The 27280-nt window shown below is 41.6% G+C and overlaps 1 protein-coding gene across 1 annotated transcript in view; it reads left to right on the top strand.

Moving 5' to 3' along the window:
* Positions 1–16802: 16802 nt before the first annotated feature.
* Positions 16803–27280, top strand: part of JMY (junction mediating and regulatory protein, p53 cofactor) — a 73369-nt gene continuing 62891 nt past the window's right edge. The window contains exon 1 of the mRNA XM_082836365.1: positions 16803–17923. Coding sequence (XP_082692491.1) covers positions 16883–17923 — 1041 coding nt within the window. The 5' untranslated portion in view covers positions 16803–16882. The remainder of the gene's footprint in view (positions 17924–27280) is intronic.

Below are 27280 nucleotides of genomic sequence, written 5' to 3'. Positions count from 1 at the left end.
CAGGGCTTGAACCCGTGTCCCCTGCATTGGCAAGCGGATTCTCAACCACTGCGTCACCAGGGAAGCCCTGTGCTCTTAATTTTTAAAATGTCTCTAAGTAGAGTTTTTTGACCAACATTTTAGGATTTAAATACAAGGCAAGGAATGAGTAAGAAAAAAAATAACATATAAATAAAGGAGCATAGTTTTCAGGAAGTTGAGAGCTGTAGTCTATTATTAGGGAGTCTTGGTTGCATGTTTATGTTAAATCTAACCACAAAGACAGGGCTATATGAAACCTCAACAAATTGAGTGTAAATCAGTGGAAAGCTAAGTGATAAAATTTTGCAACTTTTTTCAGAGTTAAAACAAAGGGAGAGAGAATTTCCTGGCATCATGCCACAAAAACTTGATTCAACATTTTTTTAAAAAATAAATTTATTTATTTATTTTTGGCCGCATTGGGTCTTCATTGCTGCTCGAGGGCTTTCTCTAGCTGTGGCAAGTGGGGGCTACTCTTTGCTGTGGTGCGCAGGCTTCTCATTGCAATGGTTTCTCTTGCTGTGGATCATGGGCTCTAGGTGCACGGGCTTCAGTAGTTGTGGCATGCGGGCTCAGTAGTTGTGGTGCACAAGCTTAGTTGCTCCACGGCACGTGGGATCTTCCTGGACCAGGTCTCAAACCCGTGTCCCCTGCATTGGCAGGGGAATTCTTAACCACTGTGCCACCAGGGAAGTGTAGGACTCACACATCTTGCTTTCTACTCCCGACTCAGCCACATAGAATTTGTATGGCTTTCTCACCTGTAAAATGAGCATGAAAATACTGACCTCATATTTTTATAAAGATTAGCAATACAGTGCACAAAACCTCTAGGCCAGGGAATTCCCTGGTAGTCCAGTGGTTAAGACTCTGAACTTCCACAACAGGGGCATGGGCTCGATCCCTGGTCAGAGAACTAAGATCCCACATGATCTGCGGTATGGCCAAAACAAACAAACAAAAACCTCTAGGCCAGTGTCTGGTTCATAGTGGGCAATAAAATATTATGCTTACCTGGGAATTCCCTGACAGCCAGTGGTTAGGACTCAGCGCTCTCACTGCCGGGGCCCCAGGTTCGATCCCTGGTTGGGGAACCAAGATCTTGCAAGCTGCATGGTGTGGCAAAAAAAAAAAAAAAAAAAGTATATCTGTTTATTTTTAATTATTTCAGCAGGATAAAAGGAGGCTGGAAAAAAGAGGAAGGATAGTGTTGGCGAGTTTTTCGTATAGCAGAGGAAATAGACTATTCTAAGCCTGTCTAGATGGCAGGCAGAAGTTGTAAGAAAGCATATCTCTGTCCCTAGGAAAAAGTGTTTGTCCTGTGATTGAGTAGGCAGAGTGGAAAAGTTGCTTGATAAAATATTGAGCTCCTTATTGCTGGCCACCTTTGATGACTGAGAAGTCACATAGTAAGGATGTTGTAAATTAGATTCATAGTGATAGAAGATCCCTTCCTAATCCTGGGTTTTGTGATCTGGTATCACAGAGGTACCTCCTCTCCACCTATACCACATTTCAGAGGTTCAAAGCCCATAAAGTGAAGAATTACTGGGTACTGAACTTTTACCCATAAAGCCCCTGCTTACCTCCCAAACTGGGGAGAAGAGGACCATTTACAGACCATGCCTATCAACTAGGAAGAGTTGGTGGAGTTAATCTAACCATTTGTTTCTTATGTTCAAAAACATTCAGAAGCGTGCCTCGAACTATTGTATTTAACTTTCTCTCTCCTCCTGGTCCATTCTTTCCTTCCGCTCACCGCAGGCCAGGTGTCCCCTTCTACCTCTGAACCTTCTCCAACATTCTACTGTATGTCAGGACACTTTCATCTTCCCCTAACTTTGCCACCTAATCACAGATACAACTTCTGACAGCCCATTTTCCTCTACAACTTCTAGTTAAAATCACCAAGAAGGTAGTTTCACATATTAAGATAGAATAAAAATGTTAAGAATCAGCTGAGAAATATGAAGACTTAAAGAGGATATGACTGCCATGTTTGTGGTCATGAAGTTTTAGAAACAAACGAGTATTCATCAAATTTCACATTATGAAATAAGTTATGTCTCATTGAGCCTGAAGTAGTTCATCTTAGGTCTAAAAACTTCTCAGGATGGCTTTATGCAAAGACGGATGGATGACTGTGATGTAAACATCTTCTCTATCTCTCCCCTTCCTGTAACCCCAGACCACTGGCCCCCCTTCTCTAGGAGGCTGACCTCTATGAACTGCCACCATGAACTCTCCTACCCTCTGGCTTCCTGTTGGGTTTGACCAATGCAGAGCACTGGCAAGAGATAAAGGTAGGGAAGAAAGCATGGCCTGGGTATTAATCTCCTGCTCCCCCCATGTGGGGGTCACTAGAGGCTGGGTGCCTCCTTCCACCAAAGATCTCAACTCCTGTCAAGTGGTCCTCTTCACACAGCCCTCTCTCTGTCTCCAGTTCTAGGAACCGATCCCACCTCTTGCCATTAGGGATGGCTCTGCTACTAGTGTCTACGTCTTGTGTTTCCCTACACCTGTCTCACACCTTTGTTCATCCTCCCTTCCTAAACTCTTCTTGAATGATCCCAATTTGAATATGCAACCTTTTTCATATCAGAACCCTAACTAATATAACAACCATCTCTATTGCTGAGTATCATCAATATGGTACTCACCCAGTCTGAATCTTTTACCAGTGAGACATTGTGCTAAGTTGGATATATGATAGGACGTAGAAGAGAGTACAAAAATAAGGGTGAGGCCTAATACATATTTAGCACAAAGCTTGACATACTCCTGCTGGAATGTGGAAAAACTTGGCCTCTTGAACTTATGAGTGAGCACATACAGAGCAATAAATTCATCCTCAAGGCTGAAGGGTAACCAGGGGAAAGCATATTTAGTACGGACACTTTTATGGACAAGGCTATACTGTAGCACTGATTGATTGCAATCATCGCTGGCTCGCGTAGCATTCATTTAGTCTTTTAATGGTTTCAAACATATCACGAAAACTTGTAATATTTGAAATAGTGTCTTGAACTCAAAAATATCAAGAATCTCTGGGTTTAGTGTTTAAGCCCTGGGTAATACTCATTGCGTAAGGTCTTCTTAGAAATTAGGATTAAAATGTAAATTCATTTGGAAGAAGTAACACTAAGGGAGTAAATGCATAAGGTAATGTTTCTCAAGTTTAAGAGTACATAGAGGGCTTCCCTGGTGGCGCAGTGGTTGGGAGTCTGCCTGCCGATGCAGGGGACACGGGTTCGTGCCCCGGTCCGGGAAGATCCCACATGCCATGGAGCGACTGGGCCCGTGAGCCATGGCCGCTGAGCCTGCGCGTCCGGAGCCTGTGCTCTGCAATGGGAGAGGCCACAACAGTGAGAGGCCCACATACCAAAAAAAAAAAAAAAGAGTACATAGAATTACCTCAGAAGCTTGTTAAAAATAGAGATGGCTGGCCCCTACCAAAGATAGTTTTTCTTCATTCAGATGTGACCTGAGAGTTGCATGTTCAATAAACTCTCCAGAAAATTCTGATACAGACCACATGTATTAGGTATCTATTGCTGCATAAGAGATTACCCAAATTTAGCAACTTGAAACTACACACGTTTATTATCTCACACGGTTTCTGAGGGTCAGAAATTCTGGAGGGACCTAGCTGCATGTCATTGCCTCGGGGTCTCTCATGAGGGTGTAGTTAAACCGTTAGCAGAGGCTACAGTCACCTCAAGGCTCAACGAGGTTGGAGAACCTGACTTTCAAGTTCACTAACGTGGTTGTTGGCCAGAGCCTTCATTTCCCTGCCATGTGGGCCTCTCCATAGGGCTGCTCACAACCTGACCACATACTTCCCTCACAGTGGGTGACCAGAGATAGAGACAGCCCAGGATGGAACCCTCAGTCTTTAATAACTTCATTTTGGAAGAGACATATCATTACTTTTGCCATATTCTATGGGCCCCACAGACCAGTCCTCAGAGAATGTCAGAGGGGACTAGGCTAGGGTGTGAATACCAGGAAGCGAGGATCGATGGGAGCTGTCTTGGAGGCTGGCTACCACACTACATTTTGGGTAATTCTGGCAAAAGTGACTAATATCTACAAGCTGCTTCTTTCTGCAGATTTAGATAGAACAGATGATCCAGTAAGAAAATAAAGAACAGATCCTGACCAAACCAGTGCCGGGTCAGCCCCTGTGAACCTAGACTCTAGGACCCACCGATCAGGCAGCTGAGCAGTGTGCCCAGTGTCAACAGTGACACTTGATGCTAATGCCTGGTATCTTGTCTCCTGTTGGCCTGGTCCCTTTTTTGTCTCCCATTTTCCTGTCCTGAGTTTCTGGTCGTGGAGTCTGACATTGCTGATCTGGACTTGCTGCAGAACCTCTCTTACTTCTCACTCCTGCTCTCACTCCTCACCCAGAACTGATCTCTCTGGATCTGACCTCTGTCCTGCCTGCCTTAGGCACCTGCATGGAGACTTCCTCCTGGTCTAGCTGAAGCATCTCTCACCTCACACAATCCGGCCTGACCTGACACAATCTGTCTTGATGTAGAATATATCTACTGCTTCCCTCAGCTTCCCTTTTGGTGCAAAATTGAATGCAGTCAGTCTCTACCATTAAATACATTCCATTTATATAAAAGGGTATTTTGTTGTCTATGTACTGTCTGTATATTTTAAAATATTTTCTGTCCTACGTTTTTTATTACTCTATTATTTCACTTGTTTGTTTGTTCTTTCATTCAATCACTCAGTGATTCCAACTGATATTCTTTGTCTACCACATGCACATTTTCCCCTGCTTGAAACCTCCCATCCCTGTTCACACATGCCGTTCCTCGCCATCCAGAGTGGAGTCTATTCCCTCTCTCCTTGAATCTGGCTGGCCTGTGACTTGCTCTCACGAATAGAATGTGGCAAAAGTGCACCCTGCTGGCCAAAGGCCTGGGCCTTAAGAAATCTGATAACCTCAGCTTTTGCTCTCTTGAGGGCCCCAAGTCACTATGTAAAAAATTTCAACCTCCCATTGGAGAAAAAATGAGGCAGCTGAGGCACCAGACATGAGAGTCAAGCATCGTAGATCCTCAAGCCCCAGTTACACCTTCCCAGCCAACACCACTTGGAGCAGATACCAGCAGTCTCCACCCAGGCCTGCCCCCACTGCAGAATCGGAGCAAAGGAATGGTTTTATTGTTTTAAGCCACTAGGTTTTGGGGTAGTTTGCAGTGCAGCAGTAGATAACATACATTAACAAACATGAAACTTCGAAATAAACAAATACGAAAAGTAAACTAACACGAAAAGTATACCGGGGCAGAAAAGGCAACTTCTGGACTTATCACCTACTCTCAGGACTGAATGGTATTGCATTCGATTTTTTTTTTTAAAGTTAATGGTTTCAGTAAAGCAGAAGACTCAGAGTCCAGTTTATAGGGAATTAAGGAGAAAACAATTAGTGAAAAAGTAAAAACATGCAGGTATGGAGAAATCATTCCAGAAATTAGAGAAACATGGTGGTTTTCACCCTGCCTGTATTTTAAAATCACCTGGGGAACTTTTTTTTTTTCTTTGGCTGCATTGGGTCTTCGTTGCTGTGCGTGGGCTTTCTCTAGTTGGGGCGAGTGGGGGCTACTCTTTTTTTTTTTTTTAAATTATTTATTTATTTTATATTTATTTTTGGCAGTGTTGGGTCTTTGTTTCTGTGCGAGGGCTTTCTCCAGCTGCAGTGAGCGGGGTCCACTTTTCATCGCGGTGCACGGGCCTCTCACTGTCGTGGCCTCTCCCGTTGCGGAGCACAGGCTCCACAGCGCAGGCTCAGTAGTTGTGGCTCACGGGCCTAGCCGCTCTGTGGCATGTGGGATCTTCCCGGACCGGGGCACGAACCCATGTCCCCTGCATTGGCAGGCGGATTCTTAACCACTGCGCCACCAGGGAAGCCCGGGCTACTCTTCATTGCAGTACGCGGGCTTCTCATTGTGGTGGCTTCTCGTTGCAGAGCACGGGTTCTAGGCACACAGGCTTAAGTAGTTGTGGCTCGCGGGCTCTAGAGCGCAGGCTCAGTAGTTGTGGTGCACAGGTTTAGTTGCTCTGTGACATCTCCGTGGGATCTTCCCGGACCAGGGCTCAAGCCCGTGTCCCCTGCATTAGCAGGCAGATTCTTAACCACTGCGGCACCAGGGAAGCTCCTGGGGAACTTTTGAAAGTGAAGATTCCTGGGTCCCACATGCTTTAAGATCCTGATTTCAATAATTCGGGGTGGGGTCAAGGATATTGTTCTGAGATGGTGCTGAGGTTTGGAACAGATTGTGAAGAATAAAAATAAACTTGTGGGCTTCCCTGGTGGTGCAGTGGTTGAGAATCCGCCTGCTAATGCAGGGGACACGGGTTCGAGCCCTGGTCTGGGAAGATCCCACATGCCGCGGAGCAACTAGGCCCGTGAGCCACAACTACTGAGCCTGCGCGTCTGGAGCCTGTGGTCTGCAACAAGAGAGGCCACGACAGTAAGAGGCCTGCGCATGGCGATGAAGAATGGCCCCCGCTCTCCGCAACTGGAGAAAGCCCTCACACAGAAACGAAGACCCAACACAGCCAAAAATAAATAAATAAAATAAATTTATAAAAAAAAAAAAAACAACTTGTAGTTGAAAGATCCAACATGGCAAATAAAGATTTTTGGGAGATTGGATTATGTTGGAAGTTTCAGGAAAAATAGCTGGTGAAGAGAGTAGAGCTATAGATTTGAAGAGAAAGGGAATAATTGAAAGAATTGCAAAGAGAAAAGGCTCAAGCACACAGGATGTCTTGATTGGATGGGTTTCTAAAGAACTTCCAAATGTTGCCTGAAGTCTCAAGAATGGAACATCGCATGCATATAGAATCACGTGAAAGAGTGTTAAGTCAAATCAGAACATGGAATCTTTTAAGAGTGCGGTTTTAGAGGGTACTTTCACTTACTTGATTTTATTTTTCCACAGTGAGAGTATTACTTTTAATAATTAGACACACACATGCACACACACAAAAAAGATTAAAAAATCAGCTGAGAGAACTTTTCATTAAGCACCTTTTAACAATCATTCTGTACCTACTAAATTTTTTAAAGTATGTTCAAATGTGTAAACCCAACATTTTTAGATCTAAGATAAATTGATATAATACTGGAATATGAACTTAGAATCACAAAACTATTCATACCTTTTGGCCTAATTCCACTTTAGGATTATACCTCAAGGAAATGACCAGAAAGAAAAGAAGTAGCTTGCACAAAGATGGTCATAGAAATGCTATTTATAATACTGGAAAGTTGGAAAAATCTCAAAACTTCAACAATAGTGGTAAGGCTAAGTAAACCGCAGTGCATTATCAAGATGGAAACTATGGAACACTGACTAGTGTGTGGGCCAAGTGATACACAGAAATGTAACTGATGTTAAATAAAAAGACAACACCAAAGTCCCTTTGTAGGGATCAGAAAATAACATGGAGGCTGCAAATAGTTATAACTTAATACCCTTTCTCCATAAAATTGTTTAAAATCTGGATTTTTTAATGAGGGAGAGGCATAACCTAAGACTTGCCTACCTTGCTTCTTCTCTTAACTTCCAGTGCCTGAGTACACCAATGATTTTGTCCCACTGCAGCAATGGAGTTTTAACACCCCTCAAAATAACTGGACACATAAGTACTGGGGCACTTGTTTTTAATCAGGGACACTAAGTCAGTGTTTTAAAAAAATGGGTGCAGCAAAGGATATACCAGAAAAAAATGGCGATTGGAGATTTATAGAAGACACTTTTCCTTTCCTTTTCAATGCCAAACAAGTGATGGCATATACTGATGTGGTTATTTTCATTATAACCAGAGGGAAAGACCAATCAAAATGGAATGTTTAAGTTTTAAAAAAAATATGAACTATCTCAACCATACCAAGAAGCACAGAGTCATACAATAAATAGCCATGTAGTCAACACTGAGATTGAGCCAATGTGAATATCTGGAAATCTTCTTTGTATCCTTCCCCAGCCCTATTCATCTCCTTGTCTTCTCAAAGGTAAAACTATTTGGATATTATTGGTGTGTGTCCTGCCCTTGCATTTTAAAATACTTTTATCACATGAGTATAGATCTATAAATAATATAGAATGTCATTTTGCTTATTTAAAAATTGAAGTGGGGGACTTCCCTGGTGGTCCAGTGGTTAAAACTTTGCCTTCCAATGCAGGGGGTACAGGTTCCATCCCTGGTCGGGGAACTGAGATCCCACATGCCTCATGGCCAAAAAACCAAAACATAAAACAGAAGCAATATTGTAACAAATTCAATAAAGACTTTAAAAATGGTCCACATCAAAAAAAATATTTAAAGAAATAAAAAATAAATTGAAATGGCAAAAATATATAAAAAAGAAAAAAAACAACTAAAAAAAGAAAAAAACAAAAAAAATTTAAAAATTAAAAAAAATTGAAACGGCATCATCATGTATATACCCAGCTGCAAATTCTTTTCTTCATTTAGCATTGCTTTTGCAATATATCTATGTTAATGTGTGTAAGGGTAATTAATTTTTCTTTAATGACTACATGGTAGTTTTTTAAATTATTAATTTTATAATGAAGTTGTTTTAACACAGAAAAAATAAATATAATAAACTTTCATGTACTCAAGACAACATTTCGTCATATAATAGCATTGTGCTATAATGCCATGTTAGTTCAGATCTTTTTTAAAGAAACCAAACTTCCAGATACAATCGTAGCCTCTGAGCCCCTTTCCCTGATGCTAGTTCCCACCCTCCCTTCCTAGACACTATGACAAATTTAGTGGTTATGATCCTGATGAATATTTTATTATTTTCCTATATATTCATGATCCATAAACAAAATATAGTTGGGTTTTGAATGTTTTAAATTTTATAGAAATGACAGGCATGCTTTTTTCTGCACATGCTTTTTTCATGTAACATCATGTTTCTGAGCTTAAACCATGCTGACAGACGGTGACTCTAGCTCTTGACAGATGTGGTGTTATTTATTGTCATTGCTGTATGTTTTTTCATCATGTAGCTATTCTACATATCTTTATTGATTATTGTATGATGAAGATTTAGGTTGTTTCCAGGGTTTTTTTGTTTTGTTTTCTGGTTTTTTACTTTTATAAATACTACTAGGAACCTTGTGGAAGAGACATGGAGAGGCACAGCCCAGATCCTCTTCCAAGGAATGGCTCGTTGCCTCACCTGCTGAGAGAGTTGCCAGTGTACAGCCTTCATTCAGTCTTCACCTTTAGGGAATCACTTCAGCTTCATCCAGGGTTATATACCCTTCCAGGGACAACCCACATCAAACAACTGGGTGAACGCATAAACACCTGGCCCACTGTGGGGGCACCTCAGCTACAATGATCTCCATGGACTCAGGGGCATCAGGCCCCCACCACAGCTTGAGACCTCCTTCTCCTTACTCCTGCTTCCTCCTCTTTCCTTCCGCAGGTCTTGATCCCAAGGGCGTGTCCTAGTAAACAACCTGCATGTTAAACACTGCCAACGTTAACAGATTAAAGAAGAAAAATACGATTACCTCAATGCACGCCACAAGCTACTCTGTGGGAGAGAGTCCCCATGGAGGAGAACAGAAGGCCAGACATGTGAGGGAAGCAGCCATATTGGACAGCCAGCCTGCTCAAGCCTCAAGAGAGAACCATCCAGCTAAGACCAATCAACCTGCAGTAACATGAGCGATAATAATAAATTGTTTTAAATCGTTAAGTTTGGGTGTGGTTTATTACAGAGTAATATATAAGGAGATCATAGCAATAGAAGACAACTTCCTTACTATGATAATGTATAGCTACCGAAAGCTAGGAAAAATATCCTAAGAATGATAAATCTTTAGTTTCATTCCCATGAACATCCAAAAGGTTAATAAACACCGGAACTGTTTCCAACAGATATTGTTTCAGAGGCCTTAGCTATAAGACATATGGTGGGCAGAATAATGCCCCGCCCCCCAAAGATATCCACATGATAATCTTCAAAACTGTGACTATGTGAGTTTATTTGGCCAAGGGGAATTAAGGTTGCAGATGGAATTAAGGTTGCTAATCAGCAGACATAAAAATTATCCTGGATTATCCTTGTGGTCTGATATAATCACAAAGGTCCTTAAAAATGAAAGAGGGAGGTAGAAGTCAAGAGTCAAAGGAGATGTGACAAGAGAAGCAGGATCTGTCTCTGAGAAGAAATGTCATGTGCTGTGGGAAGAATGTGGCCCACTATTGCTGGCTTACAAGATGGAGGGAGAGGCTAGACACCTGTGAAGGTGGGCAGCCCCTAGAAGCTGGAAAGGGCTAGGAAATGGACTCTGCCCTGCAGCCTCTAGAAGAAACGCAGCCCCACAGACAACTTGACTTTAGCCCAGTGAGACTCACTGCAGACTTCTGACCTCTAGAACCTTAAGATAATAAACTTGAGTTGTTTTAAGTCATTAAGTTGGTGGTACTGTGTTGAAGCAGCCATAGAAAACTAATACAAACCATATATATATAAAAGAAGGGATATAAGGATAGGAAAGTAAGTATGTATTTGGGATAGGTATGTTGTTCTCTCTCTCAAACATTTTTTGGAAATAGCAGTTATTGTTTCAGGTTCTAGCCTTTAATTTATTATGTAAAACTCACCCAGGTTATCTGCATCAAGTGATAGGAATACAGTACTGGGTCTACGCAACGAGGAAGAACTCAAACCCCATTTAGTATTTAGCTTTGAATTTACCTTAGATCTTGAAAAATCATTTCAAACAAGATAATGAAGCCATACCTTGAAGATCTTCCTCAAGAGAGTCTGGAAATCTATTTCTGTTTCTAATTTCTAAAAAATTATTTGTGATGATCCACTCAAACTGAAGCCAATTACTAGAATGTGAGCACCACATTGTACTCTATTTGTGCACTCGATGTGTCATGAATCAATGAATGAATAGTACCAAGTTTTTGTAAAGCACAGATGGTGTTTGTGGCAGCCATGAGAACGTTCATCTCAGATCTCCAAGCGTAATCCTGACAGCCCGGGTTGCTGCATTATGAATCCACCACATTTCCTCCAGGCTGCTCCCAGCCACTGACTGAGGAGATGGGGAGAATGGCAGGCCTGTTGCTGTGAGACATGAAACTCCTCTGACAGGTAACTCTGGCTTGAGGATTCCCCATTGACTTACAGAAAACACTCTAAACTGCACTGCACTCCAAGATGCTTTCTATTGAAACTTCCTTTCTTCCCCATTCCTTCACCACCACCAGTTCTCCCCTTTGCTCTGGCTCCCTCCCCATTTTTCCCTTAGAGGTGTTTCCCTCCAAATTCTCTTACACATCTAATCCCATCATTCTATCTGCTTATTGGAGGATCTTAATACTGTGGTTAAGGGTATGGGTTTCAAAGGATTCCCTAGATGGGACATTGAGAACAAAAGAGAAACAATTCAGTAGGTGCTCAAAGATTTAGGATATAAAGATATAGGATTAGGATTTAGCTCAAGGATGTGAGTGATGACAACTTAAATCTGGTTCTGAAGGGATTGATAACATACATTATTATGTAAATATACACAATGGAATTCTTTTTTTTTCTGGTTTTCACTTTTTATTGTACTTACATTTAAATTACCATTAAATACTAAGCATAAGTATATGCTCATCTTATGTCCAGATTTTTGAAATTACAGATAAATGGATGGATGTCTTAAAGGATATTAGACATTGTAGAGTATGTTAAACAATTGCAGAATAAGGGTGTCTCTCTCCTCTGACACATTTGGTGGTGCAACTCCATAGGGGCAGGAAGATGAATATGAGACTTCAGGCTGCAATTGGAGGAAAACTCTGTTCAGGACTGAGTGAGGAGCTTCTTGCACAATGGAATTCTTTTAAAAACAGTATCAAAGATGTATACTTATTAAAAATTTCAGGAGACATTATTACATGAAAAAGATAGTTTACAAAGTAGTATTTGTAGTGGGATCTTGCTTTTGTAAATAAGTATAGAAAAAAAGTATAAAAATATCCATACCAAGGTTTTAAAAGTGGTATCTCAAGGTAGTATTTAAAGTTTCTTGTTTTGGTCTATCTGCAGTTTTAAATTTGACTACAATGAACATGGGTTGCTTTTGTAATAATACCTAAGAAAGTTTTTTAAGCTCAAAAGAAATATTGAAGTCCTTAATGAAGCATGCTACTCTTAGGTACTGTCAAACATTGAAAGCAGATTTGTATCAGATGTAAATTTTGTTCACCTTCTCAGCTCCCCTCAGTTGCTTTTCTTTCTTTTTGCCACTGAGAAACCCTGGCAAAAGGTGAGAGTCCTCTAAAATTTTCACTGGGGGTGAGTTGGGACAACATACCAGTGGACATGTACCAGTGGCTGGTGCGAAGATTTAGGCGTTTGAAATGTAAGGGTAACGATAATATATAAGGATAATGGAAGTGGAGGGTTGTTATGAGATTGGGCTGTCATCCTAAGACTGATAATGCAAAAGCTGTGGGTAACTAATATTGTTTATAGACTTGAAGGTCACTCTCTCAGGACAAGAGAATTTAACATCCAAGCTAAGACCCTAGTGGATGTTGAAAACTTGCCATGAGGGTGACTCCTAGAAACCTGGAAAAAGCAATGAGCCTCCCAGAACCTGAATTGAAATGCTTGAATTGCCATGGTATACAAAAGAGGAAGGGAATAAAAAACTCAGGGAAGTGGGAATGCTGGAATGGGTATGTTACGTGAGGCCAGAACAAATATGTTTCCCAGGAAGGTCCGAAGAATATGCCATTCACCAAGGGTGTTTGATAGAAATGTGTTGGTGAGAGGGGCCCCAGCACCCCCATGAAGTTCATTGTGGCTCTCCTTTGTAGGCCAGGGTTAAAGGCAGGAGAAGTGGTCACAGAATTTGGCTCATTGATAGCAATGGGGATGAGAAGGCCCTGGAGCACTAGAGGCCATCGATAGCATTTCACCATCAGTAGTCAGAGGGTCACAATGTCCACAGTTATGGGGTGGTTAATAAACCACAGCGTCCCGAGGGGCAAAATAGCCGAGCAGCCAAGAGACACTGCTTAATATACACAGTCAAAATAGAGCCAGAATGGACGAGCGGGAGCTTGAGGGAAGTACTCAAAGTAGTCTCTTGCGCAGTTTTCAGACCTGGTACCATTGACTGAAGAGATGACTGAGTTCCAGTGCAAAGAACTCTGCAATACATAATGATTTCCCCAGTGCTTCCCCAAAGGGATCTAGGCTGTGTACTTGAGTGACTGTTCACTGGGGAAAGGGAAATTCTCAGACATTTCAAGGACTACTGAGGACAGGGTCTAAGTTGACAACCAGAGACTTCATCATGGGCTCTGTGGACCAGGTAATAAGTGGAGCCTTGACCAAAGTCTGGGTCCACCAGGTCTGTGAAGTCACCTGGTACTCATTTCCCTGGTCCCCAAATATATATTGGGATTGACATATGTGGCAGTTGGAGGAACCCATACATTAAGTCTATTGATGAGAGCTATCATAGCAGGGAAGTTCAAGTGGAAGCATCTGAAACTGCCTACCTCCCGCCAAGAGAGTGAATCAAAAGCACTATAACCCTGGAGAGGGATAGCAGATATTAATGCCACTCTTAAAGATGTAGGCATGGTTGTCCCTAGAATAGCTCTGTTTAATATGCTGGTCTGGTCTTTGCAGAATCCAGATGGATTCTAAAGACTTGCTCAACCAAGAAATAGTCCTGATCACAGCTGCCCAGCCAGATGTAGTTTCTTTGCTACAGCAGATAATATGGTCTCTGGTACTCAATATGCAGCCATTGATTTGGCAAATGTGTACTTCTCTATCCCAATCAGGAAAGAAGATCAGAAACACTTTGCTCCAGGGCCATGTTAACTCTCCCACCATCTGCCATAATTTAGCCTGAAGACATCTGGACCACCTGGACATATCACAGAATATCATATTGATACATTACACTGATGACATCATGTTGATCTGGCAGGATGAGTAAGAGGGTGCTGGCATGCTGGAGACATATGCACTCCAGAGGGAGGGAGACAAATTCTACAAAAATTCAGGCACTTGCCAACTCTGTAAAGTTTCTGCACATCCTACAGTCAGGTGTGTGTCAGGACATTCCCTTCAAAGTAAAGGACAGATTGGTGCATGATGCAGCCACTACCAGAATGAAGGAAGCACAATGACTGTTAAGCCTCCTTGGGCTTTGGATGCAACACGTTCCACACCTAGGAAAACTGCTCCAGCTCATATATCAGGCAATGTGGAAGGTGCCAGCTTTGAGTATGGCTCTAAGGAGAGAATGGCTCTGCAGTAGGTCCTCACTGCAGAACAAGCAACCCTGCCGCTTAGAACAAAAATCCCAGCACACCCTATGGTATTCGAGATGGCAGTAGTAGTAAAAGATATGGTGTGAAGTTTTTAGCAAGTCCCAGTGGGAGAATCACAACGCAGGCTCCTGGGGTTATGGAACAAGGTCAAAATGTAGATTTCTGTAGCTTTACTTATTCCCAGGTAGTATTTATACACTCAAGAGATCTTGCTTGACAATCAGATATAGCCCTAAATAAAGAATTGTAAAGCACTACAGTCACCTGCCATGGGAATTTCAGTTTTTTTTTTTTTTTTTCTTATTTCTAGGATAACAGTTACTAAGATAGAGGAGAATAGAGGAGAATAGAGGAGACCAGAAACATTGAAACAACTTTTTTGACAAAACACAGTTGCTAGAGTACTGGGCGAAAATACTTAACACCTGTGTGACCACAAACAATTTTTCTCTAGCACTATTGTGATAAGACATAATGTTGTGGATAAATATTGCAATTTTAATATACATGTAAATAAAAATACTTCCCATAAACATATTCTTTTGGCATTCATTCTTAGCATTTATACTTATCTATAATGTATTATAAGAAGAGAACTATAATTATCTCATCACTTTTTAACAGAAAAACTGTTAGTAGTAACTCTTCCACAGAAAAGAGGAAATTTTTCTATGATGTGCTATTGTTTGCTTAGCTGGTGATAAAGATTTGCAATGGCTTTTCTCTCTTTCTTCCTGCCTTTCAAAAGGTGTTATTTCTGATTTGCATTTGAGAGTTGCCACAAGTTCAGTTACAAGCTTTGAAAATTTATAGTTCACATAAAGAACTGTAAAAAGGTTTAAAAACCAGTCCTTTTCCCTTTTTGCTCATCCTGCCCTGCCCAAAGTGCCCCCATTTTTTTTTTTTTTTTTTGTCAGAGCAGATCTACAGGTCTAAAATGTCCAGCTGAGTGACAGAAATAAAGCTTTTGGCTATTTATTCAGATGTCAGGACAATACTGAAGTAAGTATGGCTAACAATGCCAGGTTAATCCAAATGGTCTTGCATATATTTTAGAAATACGGATAAAAGTAACAATTCCCATTGTACTTTACTGTGAATGCAGAATACCTGCAATATGAATTGGATACTAGCAGGAAAAAAAGAATGCCAATAATATAAACTAGATTATAAGATCCACTAGGCAATTTTAAGAATGTGTTTCGTCATAGTTCAGTATGAACAGAATTCTTCAGATCTACATGATTTTTTTTTTTTGGTATGTGCTTTCTGGTAACTTATAATTGAATACTATTTCAAAAGGCTCAAGTCAGTGGTCTCACAACGAGGTTCACAGAACAGCACACAATGATGAATCCTGAAGCAATAAAACACTGATGAACTGAGATGTAAACATTCATACTATTGGGACATGACTGAATTTTCATTTAATTTAATTTTATTTTGGAGTTCTACTGAGTTGTCTTCAGACACCTTCCTTTCATATCTTAAACTGTATCGCAAGGGTGCTAGGAGAGAACCCAATAGTCTAGGGGATCCCAGTAAAGTTTAGCACATAGTTCACATAACGTTACGGACTACTTTCTGAATATAGGAGTTACCCCTCTGGGTGAATGGAGGAAAATTTACACCTGAGAGTCCCTTTGAATGACTGGAGTTCAAAAATTCTCAGCTCCTCCACATTCGTTCTTCTTTTCCTGGGTTCGGAGGCCACCTGTCCCGCAGGGTACACCTGCCTCTCTCTGCGTGCGGATCACCAGCTCCAGAGCGCCGGAGTAGGAGGCTCAGTCGGAGGAAGAGAAGACTCAGGCGCGCGGCCGCGAGCAGGCGGGGGCGGGAGACGCAGAGAGGCGGGGCCGACGCGCGCGAGCGGGGTGTGCGCGCCTCCGCCGCCGCGTCACCAGCGTGCGGCACGTGCCCGTGTTTACGTCCCTCGTGGAGCCGCGACGTCAGCAGCCGAATGGCAACATTGTGGCGATACTGAGGCGCAGAGTTTAGGAGACGCGTCCCTCCGTCACGCCGGCTCCAGTGGGTCGGGAAGAAGAGGAGGGGCGGGGAGATCGGCCCGGGCGAGCGGCGGAGGCTCACAAGCCGCCGGTCCCGACCACCTACCCGCCTGCGCGGCGCTAGGCAACCCGCGCCTCACCTCCGGAGCGCCGCAGACGCAGCACCGCGGCCTCGCTCGGGGGGCGGCCCGGGCGGGCGCGAGGCGCTGCCGCAGCGCAGGGCTTGTAAACAGATCCGGCCGCACGTGACCATGTGAACTACCTGCTCCTGCGACGCGTATTGTCTTTCCCGCGAGCCGCACCACAAAGGAGCGCGGTGGGTGCGAGTGCGAAGAGACTGGCGAGCGAGCGGGGAGAGCCGGCCGGCGCGCTAAGATGGCTGAAGGCTCCCGGCGAGGGTGAGCTGGGGGCGCGGTGCAGTCAGCCGGTGAGTCCTCGGGCGGGCAGGGCCGGCGGCGCCTTCCCCGCGGCCTGGCGCCGGAGCCACCATGTCGTTCGCGCTCGAGGAGACGCTTGAGTCGGACTGGGTGGCCGTGCGGCCCCATGTGTTCGACGAGCGCGAGAAACACAAGTTCGTCTTCATCGTAGCCTGGAACGAGATTGAGGGCAAGTTTGCCATAACCTGCCACAACCGGACGGCCCAGAGGCAGAGAAGCGGCACCCGGGAGCAGGCAGGGGCGCGAGGGGGCGCTGAGCCTGGTGCACCCGCGTCCGACGGGACCCGGGGGCCGGGCAGCCCGGCGGGCAAGGGTCGCCCCGAGGCCACTGCCTCCGCGACTCTGGGCAGGAGCCCCGGGTCCCGGAGGCGCCCGGCCTGGGCGGAGGGAGGCTCTCCGCGGAGCGCGTGCAGCCTTCGGGGGGACCCACTGCTGCGGAGTTCGGCCGGCAAAGGGGCGGAGAGCCCTCTCCGGAGCCTAGTGCGGGCCAACTCCAGCCCGGTCCGGAGGACATCTGGAGGCAGGGATGTGGCGGGGGCTGCGACTGCGGCAGCCCCGCCGGCGCCCAAGGAGGCGCCGGTGTCGTCGGTGCGGGTAGTGAGCGCCTGCGGGACGGTCACCGAGGAGATCGAGGTGCTGGAAATGGTTAGGGAGGACGAGGCGGACCCGGCGGCGCTGGCGCTCCCGGACGCTGAGCAGCCGCAGCCCGCCGCCGAGCTGGAGTCCCCGGCCGAGGAGTGCAGCTGGGCCGGGCTCTTCTCCTTCCAGGATCTGCGCGCGGTGCACCAGCAGCTGTGCTCCGTGAACTCGCAGCTGGAGCCGTGCCTGCCTGTGTTCCCCGAGGAGCCCTCGGGCATGTGGACGGTGCTGTTCGGGGGCGCCCCGGAGATGACCGAGCAGGAGATAGACACGCTGTGTTACCAGCTACAGGTTTACCTGGGTCACGGCCTGGACACCTGTGGCTGGAAGATCCTCTCCCAGGTACTCTTCACCGAGACCGATGACCCGGAGGAGTATTACGAAAGCCTTAGCGAGCTGCGGCAGAAGGGCTACGAAGAAGTGCTTCAGCGGGCCAGGAAGCGCATCCAGGAGGTAAGAACGTAGTCTGGGCTCCACTCATTGCTTTTGGTTCCTCCTCACTGCCGGAGGCTGGAGCCTCGGTCTAGGTTGTGCGCATTTGGGGCGCTTGTGTTTCTAGCTAGACAAGGGAAAAGGAATGGCTCCTGAACTATCTCCCCCTTTATTCCTTTCAATAGTGGGGAAAACCGTGGCTTTCCTTAGTTTGCTCTGTGAAGGAACTTTGATAAGTCTTTAGAGTTCTGCCTCCCACTTATCACATAGCTTCTATAAAGTGCTGTTTGCTACTAAGTACTGGTAATAAGATTAAAGCCATTTAGCAGAAAGCTGTCCCATAAGTATAAGCTAAATGAGTGTTTCTCTTTGTCCCTGAAGTTGTTTCCAGCAATAATTGCCCAGATTATTAACCTTACTTTCCTGGCGTCATGCTCATTTATTCAAAATGGTTTGTCTTATGGAGCAAAAACGGTCAGTTTTTTGTCTCCATGTGTGATTTGGCAACTTAGGCAAATTTACAAATCATTTTCCTCCAGATGAGTGGCCTGTCCAAATGAAAAAGCCCCTACTGACAATTGGATGCAAATGGACTTTGAAAGGTTTTATACACACTCTAGGAATATAGCAAGTCTTTAAAGAGAGCTCATGTTTCACTCTTGTTTTAGGGAGAAAAAAGGCCCTGGGCAGGAATGTTTATTATGCTTTTGGACTTGAGAAGTAAAAGTAGTGCAAACACTTTTTCAAACGAATCTTTAAAATAACAGGAAACAATGGGAAAAGGTCTGAATGGTTATACACAGGGAGCTCTACGATGAGGAAAAGATACGTATAATTTGAGGTCATGTGTACTTATGAGCTTCTGCTGAAAAAACTACTAAAGAAGTACTCTCGTTCTCAAAGCAATTTATTATTTTTAGTATTAGTATCAATTGAGGTTGGAGTTGGGGTGGGGAAATGCCCCCTTTTATCGTGTTTATATTGCTGACATTGTGTTGTCATCTGTCAGCCTTGCCTATGTTTCTGTACTACTTGAATCCTATTAGTGCTAGGAAGCTGGAGCCTTCTGGTTTCTTCATAGAATATTATGAAGTCTTTGCTAGACTTAAGGATTTAGGAAATAATACTTTATTGCTTATCCCACAGTGCTCTCTTAAAACTTAGAGTGAATCCAGGTTTTGACTTCTGTTAGTTTACTTTATGCTAAACATCACCCATCGTAGTATGATCCTGTAGTTCCAGGAATCTGTTTTTATTTCCCTTTTTATCATCTCATTTCTGGAGTCTGTGTTCTACCTTAAATCCTTTCTGGAAGGAAGTGACAAATCTTAAAATGGTCACATTCTCTTTAGAGTTTTCATAGTGACCGGTATTTCTTTTAAACTGCAAGAACAAAGTTATTCATTTTACAGGTATATATTATCCTTTTTTTAAAACTTTCTGTGTTTTAATCCCTGAATGATGTAGGTATGTCTGCTTTTAACTTTACTGATACTCAGAAAAAATAATTATTTCTGGTTATTTCATTCAAACTGGGTCAAAAATGAAGGCTGCTGAAAAATATAGTTTATTACAGTTTTCTAGAACTCATGTACTTTTTTGAAAAAGAGTATTTTTCCTAATTAAGGTTATATTGACCATAATGTTTTATTCTCTTCAACAGAGAAAATTTAAACTTTTAAAGAGTATTTTGTTTTGGGAAAAACTCTAAATGAAGTCTGTTCATTGAACATTAAATACATAAATTTTTGGTTCTTCGCTTAGTTGAACAGTATTTAAAAAATAGCTATCAAGGACAACAAATAGGTTCAGTTATAATGCCCACCCTGATTTCTACTGGAAGGTTATTTTGGAGGAAATTAAGCTCAGTAGGGGGAAAGGATTGCATGATTAATTAGTGATGTCTGCCATGGGTGTGACAGTGGGAGTGTATGGCATAACTGCCATATATTGTTTTCTTCCCCATCTGCTTAAATTTTTTGCTGTCTTAATAGTTCGCAGTACCATTTTTTTTGGTAAAATCGTTGTATAAGTTGTGTCATTTTATCAATTCTATTGAGTTAGTAATTATGTCTAAATCTTTTTTTTTTTTAATTTCCCAGTTCCACAATTCTTGTGGAATTGGTTATAGGTTTTTAAAAACTAGGTATATGTGGTAAATCAAACATATTCTTAGGTATGTGTTGCTGGAAAATTTGATCCTTTGGTCATGTTTTTCCTTCAATTTCTCTGAATCTGTTTTCCGGTTCTTTTTTCTACAGTCTTCCTTTTCCTATCCATTTAAAGGTTTCAGTTTAGAGACCACACCTATCTGTGCAAAATGGTCAGTAAATTGTGGAAGGAGGGTTTTTTTTTTTAATAGAACAGACTGTACAACGAGACTGTAAACTTCTCAAGGTCACCAGCCTTGACAGTATCATGGAATTCTCTTCTTTGCCACCCCTAGTTCAGGGCCACACATCTTGTGAGCACTCTTAATAATAGTGGACAAAGGACACCAGTTTTTGTTGTTGTTGTTGTTTTTTAGTGTTGCAGGAATTTAAAAGATTTAGAAGTGTCATTTTAATGTAAAGTTGTGAGTAAATAAACATTTTGAGCTGATAAATGTAAATTCCTCAAGGACCATACTGTTTAAAAACAAGGAGAAAAATCTCTTAAAACTGTAAATACTGTACATAACTTCCTAAATAAGGAGTTGTTATCTGGGGTTGGTGAATTTCCTATAAATTGAGAGGAGCTATAGATGGACTTTAATGGAGTACCTTAAGTAGAATGCATAGGTGTCTGTATATGCATAGGCATAGTCACAGTTTTGGAGGGAAAGGCTTAAAGGTGTTCTTCAAAAAGAGCCTTAAAACCACAATTATAAATTATCTGCTTTGTAAGCTTAGGACATAACCTCTATTGGAATTTAATTTTTGGAATATATTTATGATTTAATATGGGGTTATAAGAAGTAGTCCTATATGTGTCTTGTGGAGTATTGAAGAATTAAACCTTAAGTTTTCTGCCAGAAGTTTTTATTAATGGTTTACAAATTTGGTCAGTTGACTAGTTTGTGAGGTGGTACAATTTATACAATATTAATGAAATTATTTTTATGACATAAGAATTGTAGATTGTGTACTACTTAGGGCTTTAATCTTGAGTGCAAATGAAATGTGAAATTTATTACATGGTAGGCTTGTCTTGGACTTTTACAAGGTTTTACTGTAAGTAGTGCTATTTATATAGCAAGCACTAAATCCCTGAATGAATCGAGTGCCACCAAGGCCTCTTGGAATGGTTTCAGCAGTAGCCTTGGTTGTTGGTTAAAGCTGAGTATCATATCACAAGCCATACCATGGTTTACCTTTGATGACGTGGATTTTGTAAATAATGGTTTCAGTATAAGGACCACTATTGAAATGATTGTGGTCCTTTAGATAGTAAACCTTAACCATGACGGTAGGCTTGATTAAAATCTAAAAATCATTGTTCACTTTGGAATTTATGATGTTTACAAAACTGCTCAATTCTAACTTTTCCAGTTGAAACCACTGAGAGAAGCATGTGTTTTCAAAAGCAGCCATGTAAGGCACACAGTAGACAGAGCGTACTCTGTTTGGAGTCAGGAAAACCTGGGCTTGAATTAGTACTCATCACTTCTGTGACCTGTTTAGTTATTTAACCTCTTTAAAACAGAGAAATGGGGAAAATGCTTAAAGCATTTCCGAAGACTTAAGACATGAAAAAGTACCTAAAATGTGTTTGGCACTTATAAAGGAGGCTTCCAGAAAGTGTTGCTTCAAGGCAGTGTAAATATTGGCACTACTTAGGTATTGGGGCGCTTCATATTACCTATCCCCTTTCATCCTCCACTCTATCTTCTGAGACAAGTGGCGTTTTATACATATTTTACTGAAGCAGAAGTTGAGATTTGGCCAATTTTAAACTGCTGAGCAATGACTAAACTCAGAGATTCAAACTTGATTTGTCCTAATCCAGACATAGGCCTTTTCTACACATGCCTTGTTTCCCTGATGACATTAGAAAGGATGTCAGTCTCCGCTCCTGAGAATGGGACGGTGGCATCAGTAATTTAAAATCTAGTCAGGTAAATAATGAACTTTTAAATTAAGGTAAGTTGTTCGTTTTACTTCAAATTAATCATGATAGGCATAGTGTAGGGCATAGTCCACACGTTGTGTTTTAGAAGTAGGTTGCCTAGGGGTGCAAGGATGGGTTTATGTTAGACAAGAGTGCCCAATCACTGTTTTCCTTTGTATTTTAAAATGACTATAAACAACTCCTGACTTGAGTTGTTTAAGAGAAGGAGCAAGGAGCTCTATGAAGATTGTTTACTTATCACCCCTCTTCCCAATTATGACTTTACTAATTTTCCTGGAAAACTAAGATTAGCTATAAAACTCCAGAGCACTGCTGAAGCCCCAACTACAGACAGTCCCCGACTTAAGGTGGTTCAGTTTTAAGATGATATGAAAGTGATACGCATTCAGTAGGAACCGTATTTCAAATTTTGATCTTTTCTTGGGTACCTTACTCTTGTAACACTGGGCAGCACGCTGCAGCTCCCAGTCAGCCACAGGGTCAGTAGGGTAAAGAACCGTTCTGTGCCCATACAACCTTTCTGTTTTCACTTTCAGTACAGTATTCAATCAATAACATGAGATATTTAACACTTTATTATAAAATAAGCTTCTGTTAGATGATTTTTACCCAAGTGTAGGCTAATGTGAGTGTTCTGAGCATATTTAAGGTAGGCTAGCCTAAGCTATAATGTTCAGTGGGTTAGGTGTATTAAATGCAGTTCTGATTTACAATACTTTAAACTTATGATGGGTTTATCGGGCAGTAACCCCAGTGTAAGTCAAGGAAGATCTGTGTATACATTAGAGAAATGACAGTCGTTTAGGAGTCCTAGGATGCTGGTCTTTGGGCCAGTGAGCCACAACCCATGATTAGGTATAAATAGTAGAAGCAGTCTCAGGAAGGACATAATGTACTTAGTTGCAGAGGACAGAGCTGTTCTGCCTGGATATTTCCATAAACATGGTGCAAACTACTCTTTTACTGTAAACCAGTTAAGGAATAATGAAGCTAAATGAATTTTGTGGGATTCTTGAAAGTTGTGATGAAAGACAACAGTTGTGATGAAAGACAACACTGTTGTTTTAACAGCTGGAAACTGTTAAAATAATGACTTAGATATTTATCTCTTTCTTCAATCCTATGTCCCAATAAACTTTTGGCCATTTGTCATATTACTGAAAAAAAAAAAAAGGTAGGTGTAGAAAAAAAGTTGAATATATGTTTCTCAGTTAGTGTTTCTGTAAAACAGAAACATGGAGGCTGGTGGCAGGATGGCAGCTTTCCTGATAAATAATTTATGTGGTGGTTTCTCTGCTTGCCATTTAACATCACATGATTCCTGGCCCACCAGATATTTCACAGACATGTTTCCTCCTTGCTAAAACAAGACCAACTTGGACAAATACTTTCGTAATGTGAGTACTATCGTGTGTGTGTGTGTGTGTGTGTGTGTTGAAGGGAGAAGGTGAGTGGGAGGTTTGGTTTGTTAGACATAACAGTTGTTGTGGTTGAATTAGCAGTCTTCATTCCCAAAATCTTAACATGTAACTTTAGTCTCACTGTTCTCCATTGCTGCTTTATTTGGCCTTTTATTGATTGTAGAATATTGTTGGAAGTGGTACTTGAAAGCACAGGGTGGCTTTCCATTGATGGTTAGATGTATGTGTGCTTGTATTTTTGTAATGGGAAATTTCCCTGTGGCTCTTTTTACTACTCATTAATAGGCCAGGATCTGCTCCCTCTGAATCTACCCAGTTTCCTTAGTTGTCATAGGAGAAAAATTAAGTTGTATGAGTAAGAGACATAGGCAGTGAAGACTGAACAATAGTTCTTGGTGCTGTTTGTTTTTTGATAGAGGTGGTGAAGTTCATTTGGCTTTTCAAGCTTCTTGTAGGGGACTGTTAATACCAAGTAGCCTTAACACAGAGTTCAGTTACTAAAACTGCATAGGAGCAGAGAAGGATTCATTCAGCAAAAAGCTAGAAATTTTTGAGTTGTTTTCTTAAGTGTGGGGAATTGCCCTTATGCTGGTCCTTGAATTTTAAATTTTATATAGTTATAATTGCATATAATAGACTTTTCAGATTATAGTGAAGGTTTTGTATAATAGGCTATGAAATAAAAATAGGCCTTGTGAGCTAGACATTTTATAGAGAGTGGTCTTAAGGATAAATGAAGTTCATTTAATGATTTGGGGCTTTATTGTAACTTCTAAGGTTACAGTGAGGGTGATGGCTTGGGGCTTAGTTTATTCAACAAATGTTATTAGTGCAATGAAGTAATATAGGCACAGGGAGAATACAGTGATAAACAAGAATGATCATTTTCTTCAGGAAAAAAATTTTAATTAAAATTGGTTACCAAGTCATCCTGCTGCTAACAATTAGTTGAGGTAGGGTACTTTTTAAGAAATGTCTCACTACACTATCTTAATTAATGCTTAGTGGAAAGAAAATTTATTGAACATGGCTCAGGAAAATCTGTGTTTTTGTCCTAGTTGTGATACTAGTTGCTTGACCTTATGCTGTCACTTACCCTCTGTGGGCGTTAATTTCATGTTTGCAGAATGAAATTACAGTCTTCTTTTCCATAAGGATCCAGGGCAGTTTACAAACACAGTGTGGCAACTGTTGGGACCTGAGCCACTTGTTTTATGTGCTTGTATCCAGGTTTGGGTCCCTCTGCAGTAAGGTGACTGTCTAAGACATAGCACTTCTAATGTTGCTAGAGTTTCTTCAAGCTTTGAAAAAGCTCTGATTCATTTTTGAGTACACGAGGGCACTGAAGCAGGCAGGAGTGGTGTTTCTGCCTGTTTTTTATACTCGTTTTCTAGTCCTCACTTTGTTCATTATCATTACTTGAGGGTTTTGTGTGTGTGTGTGCTTTTCCCTATGGACTTTATTGTTAAAACTGCTTTCCCATTATTTTTTTGATAACTTGCTAAAGTTACACTTATAAAACCATTTAATTACTAAAATTATTTCTGAAAGCCATTCTTCCTCTTCACCTTGCTATCTGAGTCTGTCCCGTCTTTACTGACTCTTAACAGGGTAATAACTGGGGCAACCAATATGTAGAGATGTATGTGAGGCTCTAGTTGTTTTTTTTTTTTTTTTTAAATTGATTCATTAGTTAATGTATTTGTTTGGCTGCGTTGAGTTTTCGTTGCTGTGCACGGGCTTTCTCTTGTTGCGGCGAGCAGGGGCTACTCTTTGTTGCCCTCTATGGGCTTCTCATTCTGGTGGCTTCTCGTTGTGGAGCACGGGCTCTAGGCGGGTGGGCTTCAGTAGCTGCAGCACATGTGCTCAGTAGTTGAGCACGCAGGGTCAGTAGTTGTGGCGCACGGTCTTGGTTGCTCTGCGGCATGTGGGATCTTCCCGGACCAGGGCTCGAACCTGTGTCCCCTGCGTTGGCAGGCAGATTCTCAACCACTGTGCGACCAGGAAAGTCCTGAGGCTCTAGTTTTTAATAATCACAATAACTAATTTTTATTGAATGCTTCCTGTGGGTCAAGCACTGTGCAGACGTATTTAAATATTGATACATTAAGTTAGCATGTTGATAGGAGTTAAGAGGTAGGGTTCAGGTGAGTTTGAGCCCTGCTCCTCCACTTAATAGCTTTATGTATTTGGGCCCACCTAATTCTCTCAATGCCTTAGCTTCCTCATCTGTAAAGTGAGGAGAATAATACTGCTGCCTCATAGAGTGATTTAAAAGTAGCTTTTATGTAAGGTACTTAGAACAGTGCCATTTACTCAATAAACACTTGATAAATGTTAACTCTTATTAATATTAATCTTCATATCAACCTAACAGGTAGGGATTTTACAATAGAGGAAACAGGTTCAAAGAGATTAGATAAACTTGCCTACGATAACATATCTGTGTAAGAGAACCAGATTCAAATCCATGCCTGATTCCAGCTGGTTTTCTTAACCACTAGACTATCTTCACCCCTGTAGAAAGGGAATAAGGCTAACTGATAAACTTAGCCTTTGTCAAATTGAAATACATGGTTAATGTCTCATCATTGGACAGAAACATTAACAGTGTCTGGCTGATGACTTTTTTTGGGCCTTTGTCAAATTGAAATACATGGTTAATGTCTCATCATTGGACAGAAACATTAACAGTGTTTGGCTGATGACTGTTTTTGGAAAACCTTGATTATGTACATATACTGTAACCAACCATGTTGTCTGTCATTGGAGAACATTGTAATCCCAGAGGAGGTGAATTTAAATTTGTGCATGTATGATACATAAAACTCTAATGTGAGACAGAATGCATATGTCTTTCTTATACAGACTCATAAAAATAATTTTCCTGTAACCACAGGAAGAATAAATGTTACACTGATGTTTAAATATCTGTTGTAATTTCTGTTCTATATTAAGCTAGCTAAGGGTGAGTTGGTTTAGATGGTGTGATAATAGCTTACTTTCAAGAAAATTTATTTTCTCCTCTAAACATTTCCTGATACTTTTCCCCCCACAGTAGAAATAGGGAATTTGGTGTATTTTAAGGTAAGACCTGAAATCTACCTCGTTTCTCATGCTATTTGTTCCCATTTCAAACAATTGGTACATAACTTTGAATAGTTAATATTATACTCCCCTTCCCCTCATAACTATACTAAATAATTATCTTACTTTTCTGGCTAGGCAGAGGAGGAAGGCAGTTAAGGATGTTAACTCTCTTGATATATTTTCAGTTGGAAATCCTGCCTCCTTTTTTTTCCCTTTTATATTAGGTGATGTGAGTTTGGGTATTGGGGTTGCCAAATGAAAATGAAAGGTTATGCCAAGTAGGGTTAGAGAAAGGGAGTTTGGGATTGACATGTACACACTGCTGTATTTAATATAGATAACCAACAAAGATCTACTGTATAGCACGGGGAACTCTGCTCAATACTCTGTAATAACCTAAATGGAAAAAGAATTTGAAGAATAGATACATGTACTATATGTATAACTGAATCACTTTGCTGTACACCCGAAACTAACACAACATTGTTAATCAACCATACTCCAATATAAAATTAAAAAAAAAAAAGAAATGGAGGATTAAGAGGGAAAGGGACAAGAATTAACTTTAGCAATAGCTGAACATGCATTATTTTGGTAAAAGGAAATTATGTGCCAGCTCACAGTGAAGCCTGTCGAGGTGCTTGATTTTTGTAAACAGTGTGTTAAAAGGTCTCTGGCTCCCTGGAGGGCCTTGGAGTTGGCTCTTGAGCAGGTTTTACTCTATATGTGAAGTGTTATGAGACCTAAAACTTGAAAG

This window comes from Leucopleurus acutus (assembly GCF_964270905.1).
Source record: "Leucopleurus acutus genome assembly, chromosome: 3".
NCBI lineage: Eukaryota > Metazoa > Chordata > Mammalia > Artiodactyla > Delphinidae > Leucopleurus > Leucopleurus acutus.
The sequence above is the reverse complement of the archived record's forward strand: the minus strand, read 5'-3'. Positions and strand labels throughout refer to the sequence as shown.